Raw genomic sequence first — 12318 nt, forward strand, 5'->3', positions numbered from 1 at the left:
TGTGATTTGTGGAGCTCAGGTTGACTTAATTAGCTAGCTTATGACAGCTCATAAACTCTGCCAGCTGACAGTTGTTATTTCAGATGCCAAAATCGACAACTGCAGGTCAACAGTGACAAGCTCTGTCGAAAATCAGAATATGTTTATGAAAAGTCAGAGTTATAAATATGCTACCATTATCTCAACATGTGTCCTGTGTGAATGGGAAGTCTGACAAGTGAAGCAACTGTACGGTGAGCAAGGATTTAATATTATGGCAACACTTATGAGCAATAAATCAAAACATGGTGAAAATTAAACTAAACATTCAATTCAACAAGTTTAGGTAGAGAGAAGCATGACACTTACTGCACATCCACTGGTACCTTTTCTCTGGGTCGTTTAGTGCAGATGTTTCTGTTATGGAGAGGGTGATCTTTTTCAGTTTGTCTGACACTGTGGTTGTGGGTACTACAGAGATAGTCAGTGGAGATCTGGCAACTCTTAGATGTTGTTTTCTCTGAAAAAGAAGAAAAGGTTTTCTAAATAATACAGTAGATACTGCAAGATGTGAGTATTCTCTCAAAAAAATATCACCCCACACCAATGTGTAAAAAATACGACATAAGATCTTACAAGTCCCTGATGAAAACCAAACCAGTGCTCATTGTGATCATTTAGTTGAATGACTGAATCTTTGCCACAGGAAGCGAGCATGTCCACATGTACTTCCAGAGACGAAAAGTCATTTTGTGCTGTGAGTGTCATTTGTCCAGGTCCTGTAATGCAACACAATGTTCTTTATTCAGCTGGGTTCAAATGTTTGCACCTCTCAGAAATCATTGTATTACAGTGGTATTTTTCCTCAAATGTGGCCCCCGTTTTTTTTGCTATGTCTTCCATACCTTGACCAGTGCGTCCAATGTGAAAAATTCCCTTCCTCACATTCATTTCTCTGATTTCATAGAATGAATTGCCATTTCCTCCGGTCAGAGAGAAGTGGAGCAGCACAGGCGTTCCTTGTTCAAGGGAAACACCAACAGTAACATCCGGAGAGTCCAGACATTCCTCTCCTTTTGGCAACATTGACACCTGAAGCCCAGCTACTTTTTCTAATACGCACACCTGAGGTATGAGTAGAATTAACAAAAACAGTGAGAAACACGACCATTTCTTTCTCATATTGTGGTCAAATTCATCATAGCAGACAATGATTCCAGATTACAGTAAGCCATTGACAGATTGTTATTTGCCATTAGTGTAGAAGCTGAAACGCTCCACCTTCATCTGTGCATGGTGAAGGTTTACAACCTGGTAACCCTGAAACATATTTCTGTTTACACATAATAACCTGTTGTTAGTAGATGTCAATATTTTAATTAGCAGTATATCAACATTACCAATGATACTTTTTACAGCATTGTGTTATTGGTAACTAATGATAAATGAAGTATTGTTATTCTAAGACTGAATTGCCTGTAAGGTATTTCCTTACATTTAATAATATAGTAATAGCTGTGGTCAGAGAACAATAGTTATACTTGTGTGTGATACAAGTGTTCATTTGTTGCAGCGGCATAATCAGTTCTCAAAAAACATCTGTTTAACACGGCACCCAAAGTGGCAGTGTAAGTTTGATTGTGATTATTATTTGATCAGTGATTCATTTTCACACCATGTTCCACTGTTTAAAAGTTTAACACTGATTAGAGACACCAGGATTAAAGTTTGGAGTTTTGAAGTGAAAAGTGATCAAATGCATGGGGGGGCTGGTGCATCCACTGTGTCCTGGTGTTTGCAGATATGCCGCAAACTGTCTGATGTGTTGCAATAATTAAAGGTTAAATTTAAATTTCTAATTAGGAAAGTCATCTCCATAATCAAATGATCAAAATGGTAACTTTATATTTCACATGCTACTACCACAATTAAGCTCTATAACACCTCAGCTAAAGGAAATCAACGTTTCAGGTTTATTATTCATTTTTAGTTTTTAACAATTCTTACTGTTAACATTATTATTATTACTAAAGAACCAGATGTGAATTAAGGAGACAAGTCAAGAATCTATCTCTATTTATAACTCTATATCAATCTCTGTATGGGACTTAGACAACAGCAACAGTAGACAAGACGTTCACTTGGTTGTGGTTGATTCACCTGCAGGTCTGTAGACACTTCAGGGAACGTCACAGTGTTGGATGCATAAAGGCTCAGATGGTGACAGCCAGGCCCGAGGTGCTTCACCATCCCAGGAGACATAGTGAGGTTGTGGGAAATATTTCCTCTGACCACAGATAAACTGGAGAGCACCATTTCATCACTCTGGATTCTGTATGTCACATTTGAACCTCCAGGAAAAGCAAAAAGCATAACTCTGAACAACAATTCAAATTCATTACATCTGGGGAAAGAAAATGTAAACAAAATAAAAAAACATCTAACCTTTATTTTTCCCCACAGTGATCAAATTTTACAGGTTGAATAATAGACTGTATTTATATATTTCATCATGTTGTGACATACCTGCTTTTGCTTCAATTTGAATATGAATTGCCTCTCCATACAGGGCTTTGCAGTTGGTAACATGAAAAAACAACTTTCCAGCATAGCACCCCACGGCACTGAGCCCGGTGACAGGCTCCAGGATGGAAATTATTCTCTGAGCTGTAATGCGTGTGTCATTGTTGCTGCATTCAACTGCCACAACAAATGAACTTGGATAAGTATATTTATGTATGAAGGTGCTTTCAATCCTGAGAAAAAAAATACATAAAGAAAATTATAATTTCATTTCATTTCTTTTGTCCCTGGATGGAAACACTGCTTTATGTGTGGAATACATAAACCAGCACTGAATCACTATGAAAACTGGAGATACAGCTGCTACATAATTGAGGGAGTCTAATTTCACTGCAGTAGCCTATGACATATAGCCCATGGTCTAATTAATGTTTTTCCACTGCAGACATTTCTCACTTACTAATTTGTGAGTGAAATTTAAAAAAATGTCTTTATTTATTTGTTATTTGAAAATATATTTCTCTACAAGTGTTTGCCTGACAGAAATCTGAGGAGAAATAGCCAACAGTCCATCATCTTAAATTATAAGGAAATCTGTCTGTCCGCCTCCTTTAAAAAAAAAATATATATATCAAACCCATGTACAGAAACATGGATTATCATGTCATCTCAAACAATCATCAACAAGTTCATAAACATATAAAACAGAAGATCCAGTATAGTCCTTCATTGTTATCATGACATGCTTTGATTCTATGTTATCTGTATCTGTAACATTCCTTTAAAGTGTCTGATTTCTATACATTGTGACTCAAAATACTTTTATTCAAGTTATAATAATTTACTGTAGTTACTCAATAATGCCTGTAACCTGTAACACCTGTAATTGCTGTTGATAAGATGAGACTGGCCCCTGTTTTGTTTATAGGTCATGAAGTTAATTTTCTTTAAGCAGATTTAGTCCATGAGCCAAGACCCCAATTTGGCCTATGGCAATTGAACAGATGGGCAATTTCTAGTTTGTTTCTTTGACTTGGTAGACATAGTTCACAGTGAGTTTGGCATGATAACCATTGCAGACTGGTAGTTTTCATGGACTGAATGAGCCAGGCCACCATCGCAATCAAAAGAGTGGACAAATTCTTGGTGCCATTTTCTTTTTCCTATATAGGTCCACATTATTTATTGGTATGATAACCATTGCAGAGGAATAGCTTAACAATATTTATCATGCATTCATTATTTTAACCATAAAATGTCATATGCCAATAGTGGCCATTCTCACATGTTGCACATTTTCATTATTTGTGTGCAAATACTAATGATTTAGATCATTTCATTTCATTTATTGTTTTTGTCGAGGACAATGCACATAAATGAACAATTTAACGCCGTGGCGTCATGTAAGTGTGCTGGATTTAGTTCAGAGCTAATTTCCGTCCGTCCGACCTTTGCAGTTGCAGAAAGGCCCTGCAGATAATATTTGTTTGCACCACTAGTTGGCGCCAATTCCTCTGGGTGCTTTACAGTCTATATGGTAACACACATGGAGGAGCGAAGGAGAAAATCAGCTTTAATATTGCTGTTAATAGGAAGTAGCATGATCACTTCCTGTTTTATTTTGAAGTCTGTGTCTTACTGTCTGTTTTCCTTGCCCTTATGTGTTTCACCTGTGTCTCACTGTCTCACTGTCTCCCTCTCCCTCGTGTTGTGCTGTACTCCCCATTCATGCGCAAGATTGTCTTGTTGTTCTTACACAACCCTTTCCTTGTGTATTTCGTAGTGAGTGTATGACCAGTTACTTTGTTTATTGACCTCCGAGCCTACCTAGTGATTTGGTACCTTTGCCTGATTGTCTGCCTGCCTGGTTTCGATTCGAACTGAATAAACTGACTCTGTTGCATCTGATGTTGCATTCAGGTGCAGTCAGGCACAAATTATACCTTTAAACTCACATGGTCTGTTACTGACAGTACTCACCCCTGTTGAGTATCCAGATAAATATTACGGCCATCACCGGTGCTCAGCCTGCAGATCAGTTTCCTCCATGAGAAGTGCCACAGCCACTTGATGCCGATGGTAATATCCATAAAAACAGCAGCCACAGAGTTCACTGTCAATGTGAGTCCTGGGGGGTGAAAGAAATACAGCATGGTGCCCTTAACCAATTATTTTCAAATAATAAACAAGCACAGATCATCTGCAGATCTCAGCAGACAGCAGAGGCCCTGGAAACATTTACATGTTGTTCTTGCCTGTAATTATAAATATTACAATACATATTTTCATGCTTGGGTATTTTCCATTGAAAGTAGTTCTTCTCATGGGTAACTAAACAATCTTAAAATCCATGTGACTTTATTAATAGGTATTTCATTATCAGTGGTGGAAAGTATTTCACTAAGAGCTGTAACTCAGTTTTGGGGTGGGCTATTTTCCTTTATTGCTACTTTATAGTTTCACTCAACTACATTTCAGCAGTAAATCTTACTGCAATACATTTGCTCGACAGCTTTAGTAGGAACAGACATTCCCATTTCTCTGTGAAAATCCCTGTTTTGGCTGAGTTGTAATTGTGTCCCCATCTTTAAAGGTGTACAGAAATGGCCGTTTGTCCTGTTTGTCGCGCCGAGTTGTCACGAGCTGCAACACGAGTTTACCCGAGTAAGGAAAACGAATTTGATTGGTCGTTATCGAGCGGGCGGGATATTCAAAGCTTGGGGCGAGCCCGAGCTCCGTGTGTGTGTGCGTGTCTCAGACGTTTGAATGACGGATGACGGATCCAATACCAGTGGCTGGTGAATCGTGTACAGGCTGACGTATAATCCGTGCGCCTGCATTATCCAATGCGAAAAAAAAAAAACACACTTTCATCCCGGATTTACTCAAAAATAGAATTTTGCACAAAGTTTGGCCTACAACGTCTGAAAGATGAGTTATCACATTAATTTTATGACCCAAAGTGGGCTCAAATTCAATTTTCTTTTCTGTACACCTTTAACTGCAAAAGGAATGAAGCAGAATGACAGGTGGCAGAGCAGACAGGTTAACATCTCCAATAAAACGGGTGCTGAAATATCCCTCCTCTAAACAGGACATTTAAAAGCTGTTTATGCAAAAATAAGTTAGTAAAAATGTCAAATACCATAGTATTTCTTTTCATTTCTAAATTAAGAGTATGCTAGCCCTCATGTTGTGTTTATTTCAGGTTGAAAAAATGTGTGTTCCCGGTCTAAATGACTGTTTCATTAATACTCATCAAAAACACTTTAATAATATCACTGCTTGTTGTGTTATTTATTTATTTATTTTTATCAACTTCAGTTTTTGTGAACATTACAAGTTTTGAACTTCTGTTGGTTATTTATGGCTGTATGGCTCGTAGCTATCTTGAATTAGAGTTCCAATAAAACAAAATTTCTGGATGGAAATAGATGAGATGATCAGATGAAACAACATACTGTCTTGTTTCACAGACTACTTTAGGTCAAAGTTACCAAGGACATCTGTCCATTTTGGCCATCTGACAAATGAGGATGCACCTGAGCTCAGTTTTTTTTTTTTTTTTTTTTTTACACTAATTGTTGTCTCGCCCACTCATCTGGATATTTTTGACCAGGAACACCCAGAGAGTACAAAAGTTGTATGCAAATTAATACAATTTCTATTGTGTGTTAAAATCCTCTTTGTGGACAAAGTCACGGAATCTTGGGTCAGTCTGATCCAATCAACTACATTTTTCAGAGATCAAACTTTTTAATCACATTTGACCAGAACACAACATGAGTGCTAGAAAAGCCATCTCTGTCTTGAGAAAAAAATAATTTGTAATTTTTTTGTGGTTCTCTTATCCTTACTGGCTCTTCTAATGACTCAAAACAGAGCAGATTGTAGTAAAGAGGTGGTATAAGAAACATGCTTGGTTTCCATTTGGATATAGAAAGTGTGATATTTCCCCTGCCAGATTTATAATTGAACTGATTAATTCTAATTATTGTGACAGACCATCTTTGCAGTGGTAATCCACAGACAGGTAGCTCCCCAGCTGAGGGCACGTTTCACCAAAGGAGTTCACAACTTCAGAAATCAGGCAAACCTGACGTCCTCTGCAGCGGGCTGGAAAACACACGGAGAGCATAATCAGCCACTAATAACACAAAGCAATGACAACAACTTCAAGGACGTTTACACTACTGTTTCATATTTAGTGTTCTGGTGATGAACATTTGTGTTCATACAACACATAACCACTCATAAAGTCATTAACATTTATCATCATCATCATCATCGAAGGTTTTAGCACTTCACATTCACATGCACACTCTCATTCAGGCTTGCTCATACTCAGTTTCATGCTCAAGGACACTTAAACATGCAGGCAGGAGGAGGTGGGGAAGCTGTCAAATCTGTGACAGTGGACGACCTGAACCTGAGCCACTCCCACAGTCACTCACACAAATGTCTGTTGCACATGTTACAGTAAGACCAGTGGTGTACTTATTCTGCTTGTTTTCTTAGTGACATTAGTACAAAATAATAATAAAAAAAGGATAAATGCCAGCTGTGCCACATAAATGCAAACACTCATATTAGAGATGTCTGCGGTGTTAATAGAGCTGAATTTATCAACTGTGTAATATGCAGGATTCAATCATTATCAGTTATTCAATTATGCAAAACATCTTGATACATCCAAAGCCTTCAGTGTGCTCCCTTTCTATCAGCTGTCACTGATTCACAAGTTCAGTGTCAGTTTTTTTTTTTTTTTTACATTGCTTAGTATTACATTTTTGATTATGTTGCAATTAATTATGCAGCTTGAGTGAGTCCTCTATAAAACAAAACTGCTGTTAAAGGTGTAAATCGTTGTCAGTTAGAGTCAGAAAGGCTGGTAAAATGTGAAGCTGCTGTCGACCAGCTGCAGTAGCTTGTTCATTGTTATGGGTTTTTCAGTGACCTTGAGACAGTGCTTTTTAGAAGTGTGTAGAAGTTAAGAATATAGATTCAGACCTCATAATTTGTAGAATCAGTCAAGCTGAGGGCAAGACACACAGTATGACCCTGAGATAACTGGGTTAGCCTACTGTATGGTGTAATATGAAGCTTTTCAGTCCACATAAAGGTTTTGACCTTCCCCTGTAAAATATGATGACTTATTAAGTTACAAAATGAACTTAAACCAGAGACCTGTGTACATCTTTATTTTCATATTCATTTAAATTTCTGTCCTTTTCTACAGAAGATGCGTCTGAGTTCAGATTCAATGTGGATGCCTTATTGTCAATCAGTTCTCATAATGAGCTCCTCTCTCTTCCACTCTCTCTTCACTTGAATGCATTCATTTCTCATGTCACTAACTCAGCCTCTTCACTCTCCTGCAGTTTGTGTGTTTCTGCATCTCTCCTCCTGTCGCTTTCTGCAAGTATTTGTGGGGCTGTAGATTGTGTATGGGTCTGCTGCCAAGAGCTTAGTCATGGTAGAAGTGTTTGGTAATCTAATATTATAAGGGGTAGGCTACACTTTAGCTCTGTATGAAGGGACCTGGGATAACTTCAGTCAGTGATGTTATAAATGTGTCCTGTATTTGTTCACTATGTGTCTGTAAAATAAAAATGCAGAGCTTGGGAATATAGTTTTACCAGCGTGATAATGTAAATGTGTTTAATGACATAATGGTCATGTGAATTTACCTCTTTACACCTTTATAACCCCAAGTAGGCTATCCCCCAATTGGGGGACTGGAAGACCTACAGAACAATCACAGAGCCTCTACTGCACTAATTATGATAGAATATATAGTCATATTTTACATCAAATTAAACAGCAGAAGCTGACCTACTACAACGTGTAAAAAAACATGTTTATATGACCCAAACACAGCCCAAACACTAGGCTACTCAAATAAACATCTAAACATCAAACTGCATGAAGCACCTCTGTGTGGACCCAATCGCCACATTTATGGCTCCTATATTACTCATATGAAAGAGCCCTCTACAAAGATTGCAACGATACAGCCGCGGCTACGCAGAAGCTACACAGAAGCAAGGCAGAGAAAGAAAGAAAGAAAGAAAGAAAGAAGAAGAAGAAAAAAAAGCATGGCAGAGAGAGAAGCCAAAAACGCAGCAAAAAGCAAAGTCGAGCAAACACAGACACTGCTTGGCCAAAACATGGTTGTAAATTTCCTCTTACCTTTGCTGTTTTGCCGTGAAAAGTTTGTTTTATGGGTAAATCCACAATATTTCCAGTTCGACCTTTGACTGGTGTTACATTTAAATCGGTCCGGGGGAACATTTATGAGCACCGCACAACAGCCCGCACGTCACACGTTTCAGGATTCTGCTGATTCTGATTGGCTGCCAGTACTGTCAATCACATCAACATGGGTATAGCCTCATTCTATTGGCTCTAATGGTTCGAATGAGCTGCACCCAAATAAGCAGGTCAGGACAGCTTACGCCCAGGGACACAGGGCCTAGATAGTTTTTTTATTTAGTCCAGGTTGATTCTTTTTCAGTTAGTTTATGCAAATTGTGTGAAAATAAAGATTACACAATGGTTTAGAGTGGCAGGTGGTTCCAAGTGGTGCCAAAAATGGACATTTCGGAAAGCTCGCCTGAATATTTTGTAGTAAAATCTCAATAATTTTGTACTGCTTCACTTTATCAAAATCAACCACTGCAGAGATAATATGATTTGATAAAGGTTTTGAGCTTTAGCAGACACTCATCCAAAATATGATTTTCTGGGGGGCGAATATTAAATTTATTTAATTTTTCCTGTGTGCCATTTTCATTTACTCTTCACCAGTAACACATATACTGAAATTTACACATCTCAGCAATTTCTCAATTTTTCCCTTTACTATGACACCAAAAGTATTCAAATGGACCTTGTGGTTGCAGAGATGTACTCATTTTATTATGGATATACAATTTTCGAGAAAAGGCTTAGAAAATAGGCTTGGTTCTCATCACGTTAAACTTCTGTGTTGTGTTTGCTCTGCTGACATGTACAGTGTGTACCATACCCATCTCATGCTCGGAAGAGCTGCAGTGCCCTGAGACCTTAAACAGGATGAGTGAGTTTGGGGAATGAATGGATGGATAGTCGTTGGGTAATTGCATGAGTCAATATTTACTGACATCTTTAAAGCTTTTATTGGGTGACTATTCTTCCATCCTGATTGCCAATAGTTCTTTTCCAGTAATGCTGTGAGACAATACACGTTGTCCTTAAAAAGTGGGTTCAATTTCATCACAGTGTTCATAATATGTGCAGCCAGGCATATATGTTTGTCATTCCATTCAGATATTTCCTGATGAGTAAAGCAGATTGAATGAGGGAGGTTTAAGAGTGCTTATTGTGTAGGTCAAGTGCCTTAGTTGCTCTGGATTAGCTAATGGCATAAGCAGTACACATCACTTCACTCAGACACTATAACAATAATGAATGTTTTAGAACCGTATGACCGTGTTTTACCTGTAATTGTCTCTCCAACATCTACCCAGCCACACTGATGTGGTATGGATGTAGTTGGCAGGGAGAGTGAGGATCGACAGTAATGACTGTTCTTATGACCGTAGAAACCACTGTCTATGATTATCACTTGACCGGAGGCACACTGCAGAGTGGTGTTGTGATCCGCACACACAATGGACCTCCCAGATTCTGTGAGGAAAACAAAAGCAATGCAAAGCAGTAACTCATCATGGAGTGATTCAGTGGGCTACTCAGAATCATTGCATGAGTCACTACGTACCAAACTGGCAGATGAAGTGTAGCTCTTTGTTGCAGTCTGCTGTGGCCTCCCAGCGGAAGCCTGAGTCTTTTAAAATATGTCCACAGGCTGCTTCCGGCTGTGGGCGTCTCGCCCAGTTTGAATAGGCGATATGTGAACCATCCAGCCAAGAGAGAGCACCTGGGGAGGGAACAAACCCCTGCTGAGTATATGTACAGTTTGAGCTGAATATCTTTGTATTAAGACAGTTTTTCATCTGTCTGTAGAAATTATTCTCAACCATGTAACAATGTAATTAAAAAACACACCTTGACCCTAAAGTTCCTTTTCAACAGTGTCTCATTTTGTTTAACATAAACTCAAGAGGCAACATATTAAAGGAAATTCACCATGTCAAACAAGGAAGCTGGGTATTGTACATGTTCCTGCACATTAAGAAATCTCATCAGTTAAATGATTAAATGATGAAGATAATATGTTCCTTTACTACTGTATGGAATCACAATTTTTATTTTGAAACAATCACTATCAATTTCTACTGCTGCTTTATCAGTATGAAATTAAATGTGGATGTGAATAAATGTGAGGTTGCTATTCATCTGGCATAAATGCAAACTGATGAATATGCTGGATGGCGGGTACATTCATAATGCACCAACTCACTGACAGTATCTCCGGAGAAAAGTTTAAATGTTATTCCAAAATGAACAGTGCAATATGTGTGCTTTTCATTCACGTATTATTATTTTTTACTATCACCCTTTGAGACTGGAAAACAACAACAACAACGACAAAAACATTTACTGGGCGGAGAAGAAGAAGAAGGCCTGTGGACACATTACACAAGAAATGTAGATAGAAGAAAATTATTACAAGAAACTGCTTAAGGACTTTGTTTTAAATCTTGTACTTGCAAAATGGTCATGGGAACCCATTTTGAACTTAACTGAGGGGGAAAAAAGGAATAGGAATAGATGGATGGAGTAATGAGGAGAGGAGAGTGAGAATGTGAGAAATAAGAAATCCCAGTTGGTGCTTATTTGTCAAGAAATGGAGGAAATTCTAATAAATTGCACACTGTTGTGCAGATTGTACCACAAGACTATGATTATTAATCATCTGTGCTTAAGTATGTTATCTTTATTGATTTGACAGGTTAATCCAAATACTGAGGGAAACACTCTCAGACACACATTTAATGAATGAGCACAAGTAGGTGTCTGTATTTCATAGATCTCACTTCTTACCTTCAACAGCTGCTACTCCAATCCACATGTTTTTGTCAGGGTCCAGATGTCTTTGAAGGAAATGCTGAGTGTCTTCATCAGGGACGAATGCGAGGTGGCCTCCACTCCTCTCACACCAAGCTTGAGCCTTGAAGAAAGGGTGCTGGTGACCCACAAACTCATAGCAGGAGCCTAAAAAGCCCTTCTGATGTTCTGGACAGGAAATAGAAGCCCCTGTCTCACCTTCAGCACATGATGGACAGCTGAGTGTCACAATGATCAGCAGCTGCAGAATTGTCCAACACATCCTTTTCTGTTTTCACTTCAGAAATGATACTCTCACTTTGCTCGTCTCAACTTGACACGAACATTGTAGGGTTAACTGATATCGTTTTTCCTTGTTTAATGCTCTTATACACACACCCAGGTGACAGCCTGCCTTTAAATGGGCCTGGCATTGCCCCTTTGTCACACACCTTTCTGCCATCAGGGGAACAGTGTTTGCTCAACAGCCAGGCTTTCTCAAAAACCAATGCATTGCCTTTGTGTACAGACAGAGCTGCAACAAAAGCACAACGAGTTTCAGACAGATGGCAAAGTGCACGAGGTTCATCGGTTTGTTACATCATGATACATCACCCTTTTTTTTTTTGAGATGCCAAATCGATCCATCGACTAAGAAAGAATGATCCCGAGGTCACGCTGCCTTCAGCTGAAACATAGTGAAACTACACATTCCCCATTGTACAGTCTTATCAACATTGCATTTTATTTAACCACAGGTACAAAGTGGATTCACATCAGTACTTGTGTGTCACTCCACAAATGATTATTAACAATCTGTGCAAT

At 38.5% G+C, this 12318-nt stretch overlaps 1 protein-coding gene across 1 annotated transcript in view; it reads right to left on the bottom strand.

Annotated features, from left to right (window-relative positions):
- The window catches only part of LOC311004768 (polycystin-1-like protein 2), a gene marked incomplete at both ends in the record, with an annotated part of 50201 nt that extends 38425 nt beyond the window's left edge, over nt 1-11776 (bottom strand). Inside the window, 7 exons of the mRNA XM_083996937.1 lie at nt 366-450; nt 885-1104; nt 2140-2330; nt 2506-2679; nt 6508-6618; nt 9985-10173; nt 11491-11776. Of these exons, the coding sequence (XP_083853063.1) occupies nt 366-450; nt 885-1104; nt 2140-2330; nt 2506-2679; nt 6508-6618; nt 9985-10173; nt 11491-11776 (1256 nt within the window). The remainder of the gene's footprint in view (nt 1-365; nt 451-884; nt 1105-2139; nt 2331-2505; nt 2680-6507; nt 6619-9984; nt 10174-11490) is intronic.
- Between the last annotated feature and the right edge of the window lie 542 nt (nt 11777-12318).

This window comes from Trachurus trachurus (assembly GCF_905171665.1).
Source record: "Trachurus trachurus genome assembly, chromosome: 21".
Taxonomy (NCBI): domain Eukaryota; kingdom Metazoa; phylum Chordata; class Actinopteri; order Carangiformes; family Carangidae; genus Trachurus; species Trachurus trachurus.